Here is a 21,087-nt window from a genome sequence, read left to right on the forward strand (position 1 = left end):
TGACTTTATTTGTTAATTTTTAAACCACCTCTGGTATACATAATCTTAATCCTAAACTTGCCCTCTAATCATTATCCATCTACTAATCTTAAAGGATTATTAAGGATTAAATTCGTGAATAAAACATTTGATGCTTCCGGTCATCCGTTTCAATGGAAAATCAAGCAAATTCTTGTATAAACTTTAACTTTGTGGCGATATTCGTATTCGCAGTTGAAAAGTATCACATTGGACGCGATTTTCTTACCTAAATCAGCGTTTTTTAAAAACTGGGGTGGAGTTTTGTGTTGTAAGTTGTGTCTTATTTATACTAGCCTGACAGAGTGACAGTGCGCATATAAATGATGGCCACCATACATACAGGTTTATGAAATAGTGTGTTTTGGATATAAACCTGTTACGATGTATATTTTATACGCAATTCATTCAAATCTCCAGTTAAGACTTGCCTGTCGGAGTTGCGAGTGTACCCAATAATCCAAAACAGCAGAACTAGTCTAGATACTGACCTACCTAGGTCAAACCACTGGGTTACACCAGGTTCATGAAAATCCTTTGGCTTTGTGTGAAGTATGTGCTTATAAATAATAAAAATTGAATTGTGTTTGCTTAAGTCATTTCCCTAGGATGCAAGTTGAACCTAGGCAATACAAATCTTATGAAACTTTGGTCCCAATTGGTTATGTCTCCTAATGACCAATAATTGTTTTGGTAGTGTTAAGTTATGTCAACTCCCAGTAAAGACTATGACATCACATACAAGGTCCTGGTTATCGGAGAGTCAAGTGTTGGCAAAACATGTTTGATTCAGAGATATTCACGACCTGATGAGAAATTGGCAATGGCTTATGTAACGACTATTGGTAATTATGAATTTCATATACCACATTTGCGATACCAACAGTAATTGTTTACAAATCTGTATGTATGTCTCATTCATTTTTAGGTATTGATTTTGTCAACAGCGTTAAAATTGTTGATAATGTTAGAATTCGGCTTCAGATTTGGTAAGTAGTTTAACAATTATAATAATTCAGATAGAATATGTTCAAACCACTTGTGTGATTTGATCCTTAACAATTAAGCCACTTCTGTTTGAACCTATAAAGGTGACTGCTCCACAATCCAGATCATTTAAACAGACCTTAATATATACTGCTTCTTGAATTTTAGGGACACTGCTGGTCAGGAGAGATTTAGAACATTTACAAAACTACATTTTAGAGGCACTAAGGTACCAGGTGTTTCAAAAATCTTTCAGCTAGCTTAATAACTTGCAACGTATGAACTGTGTTTTTCTGAATTCAAATAGGGTCTCATCTTAATGTATGATCTTACAAATTTGGAAACTTTTGAGAAATTGACAAACTGGCTGAAAGACATCAAAACTGTAAGAGCCATAAAGTTTTATGTTGTACAAAGTAAACTGCTGTATTTCAGCACAGTATACCCATAATTTGCCAGTGTTGAGATAAATAATTGTGAAAGAAATTGGAAAAAAGTATGAATTAGAGTGAAAATATATAGTGTGTAGAATAATTGTGTATGATTATTTTTCTGTAGTATGAGCTGGATAAAGAACAACTTATTGTGGTTGGAAATAAAAGCGACTTGGAACAAGAGCGACAGGTCTCAAAGGAAAGGGGTGAAAAGGTGGTATTTTTAGTATATATGTATGATACATATCCCTTGAGCTGTCCAATTTGCTTGGATATTAATTAAGATAGAGCTTTATACACAAAATCTTAGCATGTTTCATCTTTGTTGTAGCTTGCATATGAGTTTGGCTTCAAGTTTTTTGAGACAAGTGCTAAAGATGGTACCAATATTCAAGAGGTAGACATTTTTAGTTCAGCTAAAATAGTCATAAGATAGTAAATCCTATTTAAACATTTTAAAGATTTGTAAATTGTAAATCCTATTTAAAGATTTTTGTGAATCCTATTGTAAATCCTATTTAAAGATTTTTGTGCAAGTGTTAAACAATTCAGGGTGAATCTTTTAGGTTTTTGATGAGTTAACAACAGATATGAAAGATGCAAATAATCCATATTTTGTAAGTGTGTTTCTATAAAGCATACCAACTGAAATGGTTGTAATATGTACATGAAAACTCTTTTCCTATAGTACTTCCAAATACTTGATTGAATTCAATTGACAGCAATTTAAGTCTTGAGTGCTGTTTTTTTGTTTTAGGTTCCAACAATTCCAGATCCAAGATTTGAATTGGATATGGCAAAAATTGAAATAGTTCCCGATGAACCTGACAGGGGATTGCGTGTAGTTGATGAGGGCAACAAGGCAGTAAAACCATCTGGAAATTCCTATTATTCATCATGTTGTGGTAGCTAATCACTTACGTAATGTATAATACATAAAAATGGTTAAATAGGTTAGCATCAATTTGATGTTTAAATAGGATTTACTATTACATATGCATATCATCTATCATACAAAATTAAGAATTTACCTGCTATTTTCAGCGGGATTTTAATGAGATTACTGATGCAGTTTTGATAATGAAATTAGAGCATCATGTTAATTATGACTGACGGTACTGTACAAGCTTTAATATATTTTGAGTATAGTATTTCATATTTGTATAAAATTATAAATTGTAATGAATCAATTTTGAATGTGTCAAAAATGACTTGGGATTATACAGGGCAGCTGGAGCTGATGAGATGAAAGCTTCATAAAAACTAACTTGAAAGTACAAGCAGTTTTTATGTTTGCAGTAGAAAATCAGTGAACGTCAAAAAGACCTCTAAAAGAACTCTAATTATTTATTATTACAGTTCACTGTAGCAAATACAGTGAAACTCCAGTTCTTAACAAGAGATCAGTAAGACCATGGGTAAGACACTCCAGTTTCCGCAAGAGATCAGCGTGGATGATAAATTCCGGTGACAAATTCTAAGACGAAGACGACAAAAACAAAACAATGATTGAAAATGATTTGACTTCGACCGAAATCAAGAGATTTTAAAGACCCCGAAAGGGCGTTATTTTGTAGGATAAGGTTTTCGATCCTTAAATATCGGTGTAGGTTCGCAATTAGCAAGATGCCGAGCGCTGAAAAGAAGGAGTTACATGTAGCGAAGAGTGTTGGGGAACTCAACAAGCTCACCCAACTACAGGATATTAAAATAACGAGAAATTCTAACCCAAAACCGTAAGTATATGGGTAATATTTTATACTATACCTGAATTACTTTTTGTAAGGTGGTCAGCTTTTTTATTTTGTTGAATAATGTACAATTGTATTGAATCTATTGTAATTGTACAATCCAGTATTTTCTACGATGCCTTGTCGCAGAAATAAATGATGTCATATTTCGTATTTTGTGGCTTCAAATATTGCGATTTGTTGCTTGAAATATCTCAGATGATTGTTGTATATAGTCTTTGGTAGATTTTAGTTAAGAAAGTAGAAAAAATAATAGATATAGTATAAAGTTTATCCTAGAATCCTAGATGGTTTGTCAGTCGTCAGACATATTTGTGTATAAATGATAGGAAACAATTCAAATGAATGTCATGATGCATGAATCATATTTCACGGTAGTTGTGGGTTTTGAATGCTGTATTCCTGATGTTTGGATAACATTGGGTGCAGTTTATTTGGGTTCCTTCTAGCTGTGATAGTACTTTCATCCCTGTCATTCGTATTTTGAATTCATCTTCAGATTGCTAAACTCAGCAGAGAAAGTCTTCAAAAAAGCCTCAGAGTATGACCTCTTTGGAGATGAAGAAAATGCATATTTGTTTTATGTCCGTTATTTTAATATTGTACAAGAAGTTATGAAGACCACAACATATCAGAAAGATAAGGTAACAAATATATATAAATACCTAATCCTAGCTGGCTTGGTTAAATATGTTTCATCTTTTGTGACAGCACTGCAACTGAAAGAGCTCTGTGTAACATTTCCTGTTCTGAAATCCAATCGTTCTGGGTTTATATTACTATTTTAAAATAACCAGGCAATATGTATATTGAGTAGACATGTTTCCTTTCTTTTGTTCAGAAATTCTATAACAGTCTCATTGGTAGAACAACATTGAATAAATCTATTGAGAGAGCAGAATTCTTATCAGAAAGTCTCACAAAAAGGTACGGCCAGTACATTTAATTGTTATTATATGGCTTTTCAAAATCCTCTATTCTGATTGGTGACAAGCAGTCTGTAAAACCCATATCCAGACCATTGTCTGTATATTAATCTGTATCTAAACCAGTATCCTTGATGTCTCATGCTGTTCAGCCATATCATAAACAGATTATTGATCTCTTGTTCCATCTGTACTGTGAAATATCAGACGTACCAAGGTTTTTTGCATGGACCTTGCTTCTTCCTTGCTTGGTCCATACTTAAAAGCTTTGGTCTGATATTTCACAGTACAGAACTCATGCTCAGTCAATAATCAGTTAGTATTATGTTTGTGCAACATAGATGAATGTTGATTTCAATTGATTGGCTTGCATTTTCTCCATTTTAGGTATAAGAAGCGTGAAGAGGAGATTAAATCAGCAGCTATTGAGAAGGAAAGACAAGCCAAAGAAAAGGGTAAATAAAATACATATTTGAATCAACAGAATGTTTAAAAAACTTGTAGTAATGTGGTGTTTAGTCATATAAACTAGTAAAAGTTGGTAATGTATTAATTCCATTGCCTTTTAGAGACAAATGACAAGATAAACTCCACCACAAATGGTAATGGAGTAGCAAGGTATGCAATCATGTTACCTACACAATATGCTACATTGATTTAACATTGGTAATATGTGATGTACATAATATACCATTGCTCAAATTTAGTTTAATTCCATTGCTTTGTGTGGGTTATTCATGTAGCCATTTTAACATTATTGTGTATTTAACATCATGTATTACATAGCAATACACTTCAAGACATTGATGATTTACTAAATGGTAAAAAGCTCTCATCACAAAGCTCTGCTGATTTGTACAAAAAGTTGCATGTAAGTCGCTGCTTCAGTTAGAACCAATTTCTTGCTATTCACCAATTGTCAGATACTGCTATCAGCCATTATACAACCGGCCCAAGTAATGTCTAACTTTTTTCTTACATTTTATAATAACTAGGTCAATCACTCTTCAATACTCTCACCAAATGATAAGAGCCCAAGTGTAAAAGGTATATGTCATTCAACACATATCCTATGCATATTTCACTCAGCAGTGTAGCCAGCCTGACAATTTAGTCATGCTATGCTAATATTTTGGTATTCATTTACTGTGAAAACAATGAATTTCTAAAGAAATTAATAATTATAATGACTAACGACTATAAGAAACAACAAAAAAATCATAACCCTGTAATATGAACTGATATTATTATATGTATATCAATGACATCATTATGTCAGCATTGCTACACAACTGATTTCACATTGTTTAGATTAAACACATATATTGCTCGTGTTCACATATATTATACTTAAATCATTTTTAGATGTGTTCAGCCTATCATCAGTAAGCTCAATTTCATCACCTGCAATTGATCCTGTTGCCTTTTACGAACTTCTAAACAGTGCCTTGAACAGTGTCCTTGTATTAGACACTAGAAGCAAGAAGGATTTTGAGTCATCCCACATCCATTTTCCCTGTTGCATAAATATCCCGGATGATCTTCTCAAAGCAAGGTAACAATTCTACACATTAAGAAAGATTATAACCTAAGGATGGAACCAGTGTGGTTTTGTATGTAAGAGTGCGAACTCCCAAGTAAACCATATTTATGATTGGTTACTAATTCAATACATAATCATAATAAATTTGAATTGATACCTAATTTTACACCCTCCTGTACCCCTTCTGGGCTTAACTAGGGGGGGGGGTGAACCCTCCTGTGAAGGGCATACACCACCCCCCCCCCACTTCCACCCACCTTTCACCCCCCCCACTTCCACCCCACCTTTCATGCCCCCCTTCCACCCCTCCCCCCACTTCCACCCTCCCCCACTTCCACAACCCCCCACTTCCACCCAAACCCCCCAGTAAGTCTATTCCTGCTATACCCAAAATCCAATGGCAAAATAACCATGGCAATATAATCATTAGTGGGTTATGTTATTATTTCTTGAATTTTCAACCATCGAACAGTGTGAATGTTGGTAGTATTGAACGTAAACTACCAAAGTCGACGTGGAATCAATGGATTGAACGAGGCAGCAAGAGCCACATTGTGATTCTCGACCAAAATACCAAGTTTGAGGACATCAAGCCTGACAGTAAAGTGAAATGTCTAAAAGATGCGATATATTTATACGATACGTCATGTAGTCTCAAGTCAGAGCCGGTGTTTCTTGATGGTGGTTATGAGTCATGGGTTTGGCATTATCCATCCTTGGTCACTAACCCCAAACTTCCCGAGGTAAATACCTATGTTTCTTGAAGTTTTATCAACTTTAACAGTTTCACAGCAAGCGTTTATAAAGTTATTGAAGGTTTCTTATCACTTATCATTTCACATTTCAAGACTATTAACTCATGCAGAGTGTGAACATATAGCAATAGCCGAATTTTTTACCAGCAGATTGTGCCATCTCAGAATAAAAGTCAGTTCAGCTTGGATTCCCTCATTTACCCTGATTTACCAGTGCTTAATGAACCAACCAGTCCGAAATCAGTCAACGGAACAACAAATGATCAGGCACAAACGACGCCGAAAGCTCCAGCCAGCAACACACCACCTGCGGAAGCTGGCCCTCGTCAGCCGGTTGGTTCCATACAGCAGAATCATCATGCTCCACAAACTACTTTTTCCCAAAATCTACCGCCAACGATAAATTCTGTAGCTCAAAGCACTTTATCAAGCGACGGAAACGCTTTCAAAACTTCAAATGCCGATATGCGTGTTCCGAAAACGCCTGTAACCAAACCACCTCCTCTCAACACTACTATTCAACAACAACAACAACAACAACAACAACAACAACAGCAACAACAACGACAACAACAGCAACAACAACAACAGCAACAACAACGACAACGACAACAACAACAGCAACAACAACAACAACAGCAACAACAACAGCAACAACGACAACAACAACAACAACAACAGCAACAACGACAACAGCAACAACAACAACGGGTACCATCACAAGGAATCACTCAGACAGCTCAAGGACGTGGCCTTCAACAACAACCTGGGCATACCTATGCCCCAGTCACTTCCATCAATGGTGTTACTCCAACCCATGCCCAAGTACCAGCAAAGCAGGCAACACCTCAATCTAAGAGTAATGTTCAAAATATTCCAGCACGAAATCAACCACAGAGCACCACACCACCAACACCCACGTCGAGTACCAGTTGGATGACCAGTAACAATTCACCTGCCCCAGGTGCAACACAACCTCAAGTACCCTCAGCCATAGTCTCTCCTCAACGACCACAGCCTTCAGGTATAGTGTCCCCGCAACCTCCCTACAATGTCCGTGGTCACGCACCCTCTATGCCACGCCCACACACTCCCTCCCCTACCTTACCTCCAACTCACCCACAACCCTCAATGAGTCATCAACTCCAGCCAAATGTCAGCGCCATTTTACCAAATAATACAACCAGAAATCCTTCAGCTCAAAATGTCCTACCAAATGCAACTCCTAATGTGCCTTTAAATCCCGCAAAATCCACGCCAAATGTCTCAAATACTACTGTAATACCTAAGTCTATACCCAATGTACCTCAGACGTTCACAGGAAGTCGCACTGGCTTGACGCATGGGCTCCCCCCCGGCTGGGAACGTGTTTTAGATAGAAAGACGGGTAGGTATTACTTCCAAGATCACAATACAAGGACAACGCATTGGAACCTACCTGAGAGCTTGACTCAAACCATGAACCAGAGCATCATGGGACATAATACACCAACGGCCAAAGAAACGGAGCCAAAAAAACCATCCCTGAAAAGGTCGCTGTCTTCTCCTAACCTTGCAAAAATTGACACGGAAGAGGTGAATGGTAACACTACAAGAAGTGCCCCAACCCGTCCGGTTATAAACCGTAGAACGAAGCCACTCACAGAATCACAACTTGCCAATCTTGATCCAAACCATGGTGGTCAGGGAAAGGCATTGACCGGCTTGAGAAATCTTGGAAATTCCTGTTACATGAATTCCGTGTTGCAGTGCCTTCTTGCCACCGCCCCCCTGGCGAAGTATATACTAGAGTCTGTTTACGTAGAGGATATCAATAAGACTAATCCGCTAGGAACTGGGGGTCGTATAGCAGAAGAACTCGCGGTGCTGACGAGAGTAGCTCACTCGGGAAATTATCGCTCAGTCTCGCCGTATGAGTTCAAGAGAACCATTGGGAGGTTTGCTCCCGAGTTTGGCGGCACGAAACAGCAGGATTCGCAAGAATTTCTCCTGGTGGTTCTTGACCAATTTCACGAGGACACAAATCGGGTAGGTAGCTACATCTTAGGTTGGCAAGGGTTAGAGAAGTCTATATTTTGGTTGTTCATATAATGTAGTTAAGAGTCTCTTTCATACCACTGTTCCTTCGTGGTTGACGCGCTTTCCTTGTTTATGTTATTAAAGGTCATCAAGAAAGCGTATATTGAAGAAAAAAGTAATGATGGGTTACCCGACACAGTTGCAGCAAGATTAGCTTGGGATAATCACAAGAAACGTAACCAATCTATTATTGTGGAATTATTCCAGGTGTGTACGAATGCTTTCCGCGCTCCGTGCGTGTGTCCGGGTTTTTTTCTGAGTCGTATCACGGCAGACCGCGAGCGACTGGAATTAATCATAAAAGCGTTCGTTTTTCTGCAATTTATAGGGTCTGTTTAAATCGACTCTGACCTGCTCAGTCTGCAATAAACAGAGTGTGACCTTTGAAGCATTCATGTCGCTCACACTACCAATTCCAACCAACGCGTCCTGTCAAATTGAGGTAAGAAATGTATTCTGTATAGACAGACTTTATATATAAAAGGCCCGCGTTGTGACGTCGTTTGCGGATAAAGCATGCTCCTGATTGGTGTGAACTGGATGCATTTGACCAATCAGAAACACGCTTCGTCGCTTTATAAAGTTCTACAAGTTTCTCTAGGCCAGGGATGTAATTCATTCCGTTCTCTGTGTCTGTCTAGGATTGTATTCGGCTGTTTACGACAAGAGAGAAAGTTAGCAGAGACAACAAATGGTTTTGCCCAAGATGCAAACAGCATCGTGAGGCATGGAAGACGATGGAGATCTGGAAACTACCTCCGATACTCATTGTACATTTCAACAGATTTAAACGGTAATTAAATGATGAGGATTTGTGATCTATAGACCTCTACATGTAGTCTTTCGTTCTGGATAGGGATGCTATATTCAGGCTGACGTACATGCAGTATTTTTAAAGTATTTAATATGGCAGCGGTTAAGAGAGAATAATTATAATAATTTGTGATCAAAGAAGTGTTTTCTCTTGCAGTGATTTGGACGGATCGTGGCTGGAGAAACGTCAAACCAACGTTCATTTTCCAAGCACAAAACTTGATCTGTCCAGGTTCGTTCTTGGTCCTAACAAAACGTTGCGCTACAACCTGTACGGCGTCTCGAATCATTACGGTTCGATGACAAGTGGCCATTACACCGCGTTTTGTCGAAATATTTACGACAACAAATGGTACAAATTTGACGACAGTGACGTCACATCGATGTCGGAATCAAGCGTCAAGGTACAAACCACTGACCTATATAATTTTTTTATTTTTAATTAGCTACATAGAAGGTGATATTTCGATATATTATACCGAAATTTTAGGAAATCTTTCGGTTTGACTTAAAATGCAATGTTGTGCAGAAACGGCTGTTCGTGTTCGTGCAAATAATGTTTCCCGGTTAGACAATTGGAATAAAAGCTATAGCAATCTTTATGCCTATTTCCATTAGTCGTTGCTGTCGTTACATGTCTTTCTGTGTCTTTGGAATAATCGTGAAAGACTGATAACGACTGAAAGAAACAGAAAACGACAGTGTCGCTCGGATAAAACAAATCCTATCTCAAAGACATAAAAAGACAGGAAACGACATGATTCTTCCCATAATTCGTTATCGGTCTTTCACGATTATTCCAAAGACACGGAAAGACATATAACGACAGCTAACGACTGAATGGAAACTAGGCATTAGCATTGATTGTAAAATATATATTCCTTTGTTTAGTCACCAGCGGCCTACATTCTCTGCTACACCTCAGTGGAATTCGGCAGACCGTGAGTGACGTCTGATCGATCGATATCAACTGCGTGCTTAATTTCGTGCCTTTTTCGGAAAAACGTGACTCCTGAACTTTTGTAAATACCATATATAAATAATAGCCCAGGGTGCATTCCTTTCCTAAAATTGAATATCTTTGGCATAAACCCATACTTGTGTTGCTGTATTGGCGTATAATTAGAAAATTAAACGAGATTTACCTGTAAAGTCGAAGTTTGATTGCGATTCTGCCGAATCACCCAAACGCTAAACAAAACGTTGCGTGATCGCTGTGCTTCCTACGTGATTGCCAAGCGCAGCGGATAGTGAGGTATAATCGCTAAAAGCACGTATACACACCTTTTATAATTTATGCGATTTTCTTCTTTTGATGGATGTGAACGAGTAGTTAGTTACGAAAGCTCTGATGTATAAGAGCTCTTATTTGAACATCCGTAACTAATTCACATGTTCACATCCATCAAAAGAAGAAAATGTCAATATGCTGGCGAAACTGAACGAGAGTAATTTAACTAGTGAGACTGAAAGAATGAAACATAGACGATCCTTTTCTCATCCAAATACGTGGCGTAGAAAGATACATTTCGAAACATTCGACAGGACGATCGTACGGAATGCACCCTGTCTTGTCTTGTCCCTGAATTACTAGTAGCGAAGTTCAGGTTGATTTCCCCTACCATCACCGCTTCCATTGGGAGAACATGAACCAATCATATGCGATATGTCTGTGAGATTAACCAATCACGAGCGCAATTGATCAGAGAGGAGGGAACATGAACCAATCAAATGCGTTATGTCTGTGAGATTAACCAATCACGAGCGCAATAGATCAGAGAGGAGGGAACATAAACCAATCAAATGCGTTATGTCTATGAGATTAACCAATCACGAGCGTTATAGATCAGAGGGGAGGGAACATGAGCCAATCAAATGCGATATTGTCTATGAGATTAACCAATCACGAGCGCAATAGATCAGAGAGGAGGGAACATGAACCAATCAAATGCGTTATGTCTGTGAGATTAACCAATCACGAGCGCAATAGATCAAGGAGTGAAAGTGGATGTCAAATCTGAACTTCGATGTAAAAATGTAGATACAAAGTAAATGAGACATATTACTGAATGTTCAAAACAAAATATTCACATTTGCTGTGCTATTATATAAAGTGGGAACACACTTGTCACAGGATTTTCTTGCATGTATTAGGATCATATTAGGATCGTATTAGGATCGTATTAGCCGTATTAGGATCGTATCAGCAAGGTAAAACGAGTACCCCCTTAACTTCCATTATCTCCCTGACATTCAGGAGAGATTTCTAGGATTTGTTATGAATACGTGGGTTACACGATTGACAGTCCCTAAATTGTCATCAAGCCTCCTCCGCAACTTGTGACTCGGGTAATTTTTTGCTGAAATCATTCATCGCTGGCCCCCCGACGCCGCCATAATTTTTAGGTCCGTACGCCTTTTAAGGAGTATATGACAGTTGATAACAAGTTTCATTGAGTAAAGCAATATCATATTTCCAAGATAAACCAAACAGTATTATTTTTTTCATTTATATTGCTTGATTAGTGCTGGAAGAATTTTTGTCAAAAAAAGACAAGGTGTTAAATATAATGTGATGCAATCATCAGGATGGATGTTTCAAATTTTTGCATAATCATTTCGTATTGGTGATCTTGTGTGATGATTAGGCTAAGTGGTAACCGCTCCAGGAGTTGTCTATTCTGTACCAGCGCGCGGGCTTGATGTACGCTGAGATTTAGATGTAAGGAAAGATTAGGGATTCCTAACGCTCGCCTGCAGAAATCTCATCAACGGACATCCTCGATTTCCGACGATCATTCCAGAAGGAGCGATGCTATCAATTCGGGTATTTCGTAAAGGACTTGGAAAGGTAAAAATGAACAAAGATTGCCTTGAAGCTGGAGTATTTACCATATATTAAACAAACTAACCAATTATTGCTGGATTTCACCCCTTTTCGACTTCTTACCTGCTAAAACCGTCTAGGATTGAACGTGTATATATTTTAGGCTTGCATGTTTGATCTATGTGAGTCAACCTTATATCTTGCATGTTTATGATCACATTGTGTTTATCTGATCAGTGAAGTAAACATACATTGAATTCTTTAATTTTTTAAAGAAAAGTGCATTAAAGGATCTGTGAGGGTTATGTTTACGACAACCTGGCGAGGTGCCACCAGTTTTATCGCGAAAGCAAATGCTTCTTTACAATTAAATTGAGTTTCATTGGGAACAAAATCATTTTGGACTCATAGTAAACCTTTTCTACAGCACGGTATAATATTCGTACAGAAGAGTCAATTATTTCAAAATTAATATGACAAATAAAGGATTAAGACAGGCTGCTAATTAAGGCATTCAGTTAAAACCCGGCTAAGCAATGAAATAAATCTGATCAGATTTCAATTAACTTTTAACCTGAAGAAGTTTCTGGGTTTCGTCAAGTCAAAAGTGTTTTTCCTCTCATAGCCCCGACCTCTCCCCTATACCAGAATTGAATTGGGCCCCGACGTTCTGTAAACTTCTTTAAATTCTAACTTTCAGCAAGTATTGTCATTTTGGGGCAAAGCCACCCGCGGACTACACAATTTACCTACTGAGTCGGAAATTAAGATCAGTGAAAGGTAATAAATAAGACTTGTCCACTAGTAATATGAAAAAAATGCCACCAATGATTTTTTCGGTTAATGTCAAGGCATTGCAAATTGTGCATTTCAGGAGAAGTTATATCATCGCGACTTGCGAACCTTTGACTGTCAAATCTATACGTGAACTTGGTTTTTGGCACTGTTTGCTGTATCAACAGACAGGTCACAGACATAAGTCTGTAAATTCTAAAAGCCCACTCATATACTGAGTGGGAGATCTAAATCACGTCGTAACGTTCCTTTAAAGTATTTCCACACGAATAAGAGTTTGAATTTCAGTAGTTTACCTTAAATCTTTGTAGTTAAAAAGCAAACTCATTTGATTCAGCTAAAATGATGCTCTAAATCTTTTGTAAACGCTACAGTTGAACTGTTGAAGACTTGAAGAGTGGGTTTTTTTTCAAACCCTCTCAAAAGTGCCCGCCCATCTCATGCTTTGTAGTCCGGTGTGTTCTTACAACGAATGGGATCCGCTTCAAGAAGTGATAGTAGGTCGGGCAGAGAACGCAACTGTTCCACCATTCACAGCCGCAACGAGAGCTCACGCTCCTGAAGAGCATGTGCAGTTTTTTCGTCAAAATGCAGGCCAGTTGTTTCCGCCCGAACATGTCGCGAAGGCGGTCGAAGAAATAGAGGAGTTTTGTCGTATTTTGGAGCACGAAGGAGTGACTGTGCGCCGGCCCAAAATTATCGATCATAGCAAGGTAAATGTAATGTCAGTTGGGAAATCAAATAGCTCATAGACAGAGGAGGCGCCGTTAGAGGGGGATAGACCGATGCAGAGGGGTGGGCACTCCCACACTTCGCCAAATATGAATACTTTAGTAGATTACATCAGATCACATTTGAAACAGCAGATTTTATGTAGACTCGACAGATCGTTTATTATGTAGACTTTCCAAACACCAGATTTTACTTCAACGGGCATGTACGCAGCGATGCCTCGTGATATTCTTCTGGTTGTTGGTAAAGAGATCATTGAAGCTCCAATGTGTTGGCGCTCAAGATTCTTTGAATACAGAGCTTATAGAGATCTCATGAAGGAATATTTTCATGCTGGGGCCACGTGGACAGTCGCTCCGAAAGCATTAATGGACGATGCTCTGTATGACGAGGTGGGTGTCTATCTATCAACATAACTCCCCCCTTGTCCTTCTTCCCCACACACCAAAGCTAACTTTAGTATAATTAAACCTAAGTTTATCATAAACTGCGTCGTTCATAATACAAAACTTGGCCTCGGCAAAGACCTCACACATGTACGAAGACATGATGGAATTACCAACCTGTTTTTTGTATTAGAAGGAAAACGTTGCAGGAAAATATTTTCAAATTAAGATTTTTTGGAGAATAAGTTGGCATCAAATGTGGTATAACCACTGCCTAAAATAGACAAAACACTTCTCGACGTTTCGACCTAACGAAGGCCTTCAGGTCGAAACGTCGAGAATTATCTTGTCTATTTTAGGCAGTTGTTATACCACATTTGATGCCAAGTTACTTGAAGACGCTGCCATGCACGCTGCTCCCTGGTTATTTTGGAGAATAAACCTGTTATAACATGCTCAAGCTTATTGTTTACACAGACCTTTCGCTCGGTCAATAACTTTTAATGATTGTACCAACAGGAATATGCTAATCTTCCGTACGAAGAACGGAGCAAATTGGTTCTTGAAGGAAAATATGTCACCACTGAACACGATATTTGCTTCGACGCTGCTGATTTCATGAGATGCGGGACTGACATATTCGTGCAAAGAAGCCAGGTATCTTAGCAAATATGGACCGTACTAAGTCCACTGTACTGATCTTTTTATGAATGAAAGCTAATTTACAAGCTGACTGTTTCATGGTTGGTTTGTGTACTCAAGAAATACAAAAAAACGAAGAAATCTCATGGTCTTAAATTAACCCCTCGTGCAGTTAATGTCTCACAAACAAGAACATTCTTGTCTGATCTATTAGTAAGATAACGTTTCTGAATATAACGAACCTCAAAGTTACGTTCACTTATCGAAAGTGAAAAGGTGGATGCATATAGTGGTTTGGGCCGAATATATACGAGTTCCATGCAAAATCGCTAGTCCCAAAATTCATGATTAACATTGAAACAGCCAAAATAAGCCTCACAAATCAAACATGCATGTAGACCAGTCTAATCAATGCTGGGTGACCATCAATTTAGGTGACCAACAATTTTGGTATTGAATGGATGAAGCGTCATTTGGCTCCTAAAGGCTACCGAGTACACACCTTATCCTTCCCTGATCGCAATCCGATGCATATCGATGCTTCAATTAACATCATTGGACCCGGTTTAGTCCTATCTAACCCTATTCGTCCCTGCCACCAAATAGACATGTTCCACAAGGCAGGATGGCACGTGGTTGAGCCACCAACGCCACTCATCTCTGATGATCATCCATTGTGGATGTCTTCGAAATGGTTGTCCATGAATACTCTCATGTTGGATCCAAAGAGAGTGTTTGTCGCAAAGGGGGAAACTACAACCCAAAAGGTAGGGTAACGGTGACAGAAAAGGAGACCATGTTTGTGTTTCAAAATAGGCTAAGGACGTGGTAGCGTTGTCTAACAACTTCGCATAAAATGTGGTATAACAACTGCCTAAAATAGACAAAAACACTTCTCGACGTTTCGTCCTAAAGGCCTTCTGTTTTCAGTGGTCGAAAACGCCGGATGACGGAACCTCAACAAGACAAGTTACTGCATGAACATAAGTAATTGAAAAATGTGTGATTTTTTTGCTTCGAAAACAAGTACAGAGTGTCTGATAAATCCAGAATTATTGATATAGCCTATTGTTAGAATTTTATACCACATTCTCCAATTTCTACAACGATTAATATTCCAGCATTTCGTTTGTCCGAGTGAGTATCGGTGCTAGTTTGAAACTATATGCTGAACGATATTAAACTGACTCATTCTTTTAAAACTCAGAGTCTGGGAATTAAAAACGGAGACAATGCAACGTCACTGAGGTCTCGTTTTATATCAATTTAGATGTTTGAAGATCTGGGTATTGAATGCATCCCTGTGGATATTTCGTATGCCATGTCCTTGGGCGGAGGATTTCATTGCTGGACGACAGATGTGAGAAGACGTGGAACGTTAGAATCTTATTTGTAAGCTGAGTAAGCTGTGTTACTAAAACTTAAATGAGTAGATTTTTGAAGAGTTTTGTTTAGTTTAAAGAGTTGTTAGTATTTTTGTGAAAGACAATCGGAAGGGGACGTAAGTAGCAGTTTAAAGGTGTGTTGACACGATCCAATTTTGTTGGATCCAATTCACTTCTGATGGATGTTTTCTAGTCTGTTGTCCTGTAATGTACAAGGAAAATGTAGATGGAAAGCAAATCAACTTAAACCCAAAGCAGTAGTTTATCAATAACAAACTACATTCCATACGTCAGAAGTAAATTGGATCCGATAAAGTTGGATCGTGTGAATGGGCATTAACTGCATGTAATCTGTTCTTCATGAAGTATGAATTTTATAGAATATCGGGCGGTGGTTATCTTTATTTATATAAACCCAGTAGTGAACACATTCAACTTTTTGTTCGTTTTTTTCTTCTTTATTATTTTAAAGAGTATGAATACAGTATCTATCTAGGTTTTGTATACAGCCAAGTTTCCTTGTCAGTGATCGGTGACAAAGAAAATTTATTCAAAATATTGACAAGATGATTTAAGCACTTCAATTGTCTGTTATCGCCGACTTGCATCATGGCCGGTGATGGTTCTACATTTGTAAGAACTATAGGCTAACCGCTGCTAACTATATTATTGAAGCAAACAGCGAACAATAAAGGATTCTCGTAGATATATGAATTCTATGCACAGGGTGTCCCAAAAAAGTCCCCTCTATTGAAATGAAGCTTTTGTTGGCATTTGAATGCATGATCAACGCAGTAGTGTGTAAATAGCATAGTTATTAGGTTGAGGCATTCAAATAAAGCATCTTGCTTTCAATTGGGTTTATCATAATATCCAGGCAATCAGATTCTAACAAAGGCTTGATTTCAATAGAGGGGACTTTTTTTCAGCCTGTACATAGAAATGTGTAAGCAGAGCAGGACTGCATGATTATACCATGCAGCTCAAACGTGACGACCAGACACAAAGCAAGGAATGTCCGGCCGAGCATCGATCACAGGCTGCAAAGGGGTGTAGATAAAAGGCGGGCGCGGACTGGCGGACGCAGATAGATAGACAACCCAAAACGATAATATAGTAATATTATTACTTATTAATTATTATATTATAACTTATTATAGCTGCTTCTTTTCTGTTAATTATTAATTCCATTATTTCTTAAATATCTTATTTGCTCTAGTGACAGGCAAGTTCCATTTCCTTGTAGTATTGGCACAAGAGAAGATACAAAAAATAGCTGTCTTCAAGCACTCACTTTTATGTATATGGCTTTACAGTGTTATCGTGATATTAGCCTAAAATTATGGCGCGATCTACAAAAACCCCGTGGATATTTTCTCGCTCAAATGTTTGAAACATTAGTCGACATAATTTTTTTATATATTTTTCTTTTTTCTGCCCGCGTCCGCCATTCCGCGTCCGTTATTCAGTGTCCGCCGATCTGCGTCCGCGTCCGCGCATGCCTTTTATCTACATCCGGCTGCAAAGTTGTTTGGTCTCTCTGCATGCACGTCTTTTGTCTCTCTGCATTCACCCGACTACCGTACGCAGAAATATTAGGACATAATGTCGGTGTTGCGTTTATTTACTGGTGGGTTGCGAAGATCCGTGAAGAAGGTAATTGCTTCCATTCTAAGTGTAGGGACAAGTTGTACTAAATCACTGCTATATGCCTATAATTTCAATGTAAACACGATTCCCGTTAACAGGCATTCATACACAGCTCTAACTTCAGATATACTGAGCATAATATTCCACAAGATTATGACCGTTTCCAGCCTTTCTTTTCTTTAAAAAATCGTATTTATTGATTAACTATTAAAGCTTGATGTCTGGGCGCTTGCTATAAGTATAATTATTTTGACACATTCACCGAATGGCAATGCATTCTAAGAAATACATCGGAGAATCGAAGCTTGAGTTATATAAGACCCCATGGCCCTAGCCATTGGGACTTGGCTCGGGACTTGGTAGAACACGAAGCTCGCCTCACGCGTAAAACTTTAGACTGACTTCACATTAACACAAGTCTTACAATGCCATTCGTGATGATGATGGTACGTGATAAGTATTATCACTCGGTAATTACTAATCTTTAATACACCGACACACCGACTTACAATTGTGTGTACGTCTGAGCACAGGTCTGAGACACAGCGTATTTATAACGCCACGAAAACCGTCACACGTGGAATTGTTTTAAACAGCATGGTGTAGGTGAAGGTATATATATTTATTGATGAAACCGATTTTATGTTTGAATAGCTATAGCATTTCGCCATTTTCAGCTTGTTCTTATTTGTCAACACGATTTTATATTTAAATAGTATTTCGCCATTTTGAGCTTCTCCTTATTATATATTCTATTGATGATATCAATACATGTTAAGCCCCGTGATTTCCGCGAATTAAATATAAACCACCGGCTGCCAAATCTCTGAATAGTTGCTAGAACGCGGTCAAACACAGATAAAGATCGATTCCCTCTTGATTCACTAAAATAGAGATATTTAAAAGTTCGCCTTCAAATCTAACCATGGTTTCTGAAAACACATTTGAATCCGGATATTACTGGCAATTTATTTTCTCTTTTTTCAGCAAGCTCTGATGCTCTTCAGTGTGCATACCCGCCGCTTTCAACAGACACAAGCTGAGACAAGAACAAGGTAGGAGACGATACTAGAAAAGTAAAGGTGCATGGCGTAGATCATTTAGGGTTTCTGGCCAGACGGCACTGAGTGCGTTTTCGTATCCTTTGCAGTCCAGTCTGCGCTTACAATGAATGGGATCCACTGGAGGAAGTGATTGTTGGTAGAGCAGAGAATTCTTATGTTCCGCCTTTCACCATTGATGTGAAAGCAGTCATTCCTCGGGATATGTGGTCGTTTTTTGTGCAGAATACCGGGCAGCCATTCCCGAAAGATCACGTTGCAAAAGCAGCTGCACAAATTGAAGAATTTTGCAAAATTTTGCAACACGAAGGAGTGACTGTCCGTCGACCTGACATCATTGATCATGGCAAGGTACAAGATCGAGTGTTAATTTTATAATCACAGCGTCAGCGATGATGATGATTGTGATGGTAATGTCAAAACACTTTCATTCTTATAGGAGTTTACAACACCAGATTTTACTTCAACGGGGATGTACGCAGCGATGCCTCGTGATATTCTTATAGTTTTTGGTGAAGAGATCATTGAAGCGCCAATGTGTTGGCGATCAAGATTCTTTGAATACAGAGCTTATAGAAGTCTGATGAAGGAATATTTTCATGCTGGGGCCACGTGGACAGTCGCTCCGAAAGCATTAATGGAGGATGCTCTGTATGACGAGGTGGGTATTTATCTATCAACATAACTCCCCCTTGTCCTTCCTGCCCACGCACCAAAGCTAACTTTAGTATAATTAAACCTAAGTTTATCATAAACTGCGTCGTTCATAATACAACACTTGGCCTCAGGAAATGCACGAAGCCATATGGAATTGTTAATCTTTTTTTGTATCAGAAGCAAAACGCTGCTCTGTTTGATGAGGTGGGATATATAGCAATTTATTATATGTATCTTTATATTTGTCTATTTTGTAATTTCAAATTTTAGGACTACCCAATAACCTCAGCTGAGGATCGGAAACGGTTGGCGGCCGAAGGCAAGTTCGTCACGACTGAACACGATATTTGCTTTGATGCTGCGGATTTCATGAGATGTGGAACCGATGTTTTTGCCCAACGCAGCCAGGTAACTATGCATGAGTTTACCATCTCCCTGGCTCTCAACAAACTGCAGGAAAGCTTTTGTACAATCCCTGAGGGGCCGGGTAGTGTTGTGCATCGTGATTTAACATGCAGGGAAGACAAAGGGAGGCTGAACGCCTCTTCCCATCTTAACACATCCTTTTTTTATTAGAATGAATAATTTTTCAGGTAACCAACAATTTTGGTATTGAATGGATGAGAAGACATCTGGGAACTAGGGGATATAAAGTGCACACTCTAACCTTTGAAGACCCCAATCCAATGCACATCGATGGCACGTTTAACATCATTGGACCTGGTTTAGTCCTATCTAACCCTATTCGTCCCTGTCACCAAATAAATATGTTCCTCAAAGCAGGTTGGAAAGTGGTTGAGCCACCAACACCATTAATTTCAAAAGATTACCCTCTATGGACGACCTCGAAATGGCTGTCAATGAACGTACTCATGTTGGATCCCAAGAGAGTTTTCGTTTTAAAATCCGAAACTACGACACAAAAGGTAAGCTGAAATTTGTTGGGTTTTATTGCATTACTCAACCACTACCAGAGGATTATTGTCATGTGAAGCTAAGATAGCGAATGATCCATACATCCGTCGTCGATGAATGCTACAATGCTTTCATCAGTGCTAACTCTCGCTGAGAGTTTTAAAGTTCAACAACCCACAGTTTATTTCAAATTATTATATTTTGATTTTAATCTTTAGAAGTAAAAAAATGCAGACTCTATATGCGCTTTCATCAGCCGTTTCTTGTCCGTAATTTTAGATGTTTGAAGATCTGGGTATTGAATGCATCCCGGTGGATATTTCCTATGCCATGGCCTTGGGCGGAGGATTTCATTGCTGGACGACAGATGTGAGGAGACGTGGAACATTAGAATCGTATTTGTAAGCAGTGTTACTAAAACTAAGATATGACTATAATTATATTTGATTTATATTATAAAAACAGTTCTGAAATCAAATAGCCCTTATTTAAACTGTCATACAGCTGATGGATGTTTTATAGTCTGTTGAAAAAAAACATCCATCAAAAGTGAGTCGGATCCGATAAAACTGGATCGTGACAGTTTTGTCGGATCCGATGCACTTCTGATAGATGTTTTATAGTGTGTCATTGTTTCGAAGATACAATGATCACGTGACCATGATTCCATGAAGTTCTACCCAGTTCCCACCCGGTTTTTAAGCCTGGTTGATTATTAACAAGTTTGGTCG

At 38.5% G+C, this 21,087-nt stretch overlaps 4 protein-coding genes across 6 annotated transcripts; all 4 read left to right on the plus strand.

Moving 5' to 3' along the window:
• Window positions 1-131: 131 nt before the first annotated feature.
• LOC114525299 (ras-related protein Rab-13-like) lies at window positions 132-2,692 on the plus strand. 3 transcript variants are annotated; one of them, XM_028546551.1, is made up of 9 exons: window positions 132-274; window positions 716-863; window positions 947-1,007; window positions 1,174-1,234; window positions 1,313-1,390; window positions 1,564-1,653; window positions 1,771-1,836; window positions 2,006-2,056; window positions 2,197-2,692. In XM_028546551.1, exons 2-9 carry the CDS (start codon window positions 725-727, stop codon window positions 2,350-2,352), a joined length of 702 nt encoding a protein of 233 aa, XP_028402352.1. In that variant the 5' UTR covers window positions 132-274; window positions 716-724; the 3' UTR covers window positions 2,353-2,692. The 3 variants fall into 3 exon arrangements, with proteins under 3 accessions (XP_028402352.1, XP_028402351.1, XP_028402353.1); XM_028546550.1 differs by having other exon boundaries at window positions 132-289; window positions 2,197-2,691; XM_028546552.1 differs by lacking the exon at window positions 132-274 and adding an exon at window positions 504-570.
• A 200-nt stretch (window positions 2,693-2,892) lies between these two features.
• Window positions 2,893-11,430, plus strand: LOC114525356 (ubiquitin carboxyl-terminal hydrolase 8-like). Its single transcript, XM_028546619.1, has 16 exons — window positions 2,893-3,175; window positions 3,690-3,834; window positions 4,032-4,117; window positions 4,504-4,571; window positions 4,686-4,734; window positions 4,903-4,987; window positions 5,112-5,163; window positions 5,482-5,671; window positions 6,132-6,402; window positions 6,562-7,002; window positions 7,150-8,442; window positions 8,578-8,700; window positions 8,822-8,935; window positions 9,135-9,286; window positions 9,464-9,710; window positions 10,198-11,430. The coding sequence occupies exons 1-16, from the start codon at window positions 3,066-3,068 to the stop codon at window positions 10,249-10,251; spliced, it is 3,480 nt and encodes a 1,159-aa protein (XP_028402420.1). The 5' UTR covers window positions 2,893-3,065; the 3' UTR covers window positions 10,252-11,430.
• Window positions 11,431-11,510: 80 nt separating this feature from the next.
• On the plus strand, window positions 11,511-16,591 carry LOC114525297 (glycine amidinotransferase, mitochondrial-like). The gene is made up of 7 exons (XM_028546549.1): window positions 11,511-12,157; window positions 12,834-12,913; window positions 13,380-13,641; window positions 13,831-14,052; window positions 14,566-14,703; window positions 15,123-15,455; window positions 15,959-16,591. Exons 1-7 carry the CDS (start codon window positions 12,119-12,121, stop codon window positions 16,082-16,084), a joined length of 1,200 nt encoding a protein of 399 aa, XP_028402350.1. The 5' UTR covers window positions 11,511-12,118; the 3' UTR covers window positions 16,085-16,591.
• A 1,008-nt stretch (window positions 16,592-17,599) lies between these two features.
• LOC114525312 (glycine amidinotransferase, mitochondrial-like) lies at window positions 17,600-20,864 on the plus strand. The gene is made up of 7 exons (XM_028546568.1): window positions 17,600-17,729; window positions 18,711-18,778; window positions 18,874-19,135; window positions 19,224-19,445; window positions 19,712-19,849; window positions 20,035-20,367; window positions 20,636-20,864. Exons 1-7 carry the CDS (start codon window positions 17,679-17,681, stop codon window positions 20,759-20,761), a joined length of 1,200 nt encoding a protein of 399 aa, XP_028402369.1. The 5' UTR covers window positions 17,600-17,678; the 3' UTR covers window positions 20,762-20,864.
• Window positions 20,865-21,087: the final 223 nt, after the last annotated feature.

Source organism: Dendronephthya gigantea, unplaced genomic scaffold (genome assembly GCF_004324835.1).
Source record: "Dendronephthya gigantea isolate DGI-Jeju-01 unplaced genomic scaffold, DenGig_1.0 000034F, whole genome shotgun sequence".
In the NCBI taxonomy this organism is placed as follows: Eukaryota; Metazoa; Cnidaria; class Anthozoa; order Malacalcyonacea; family Nephtheidae; genus Dendronephthya; species Dendronephthya gigantea.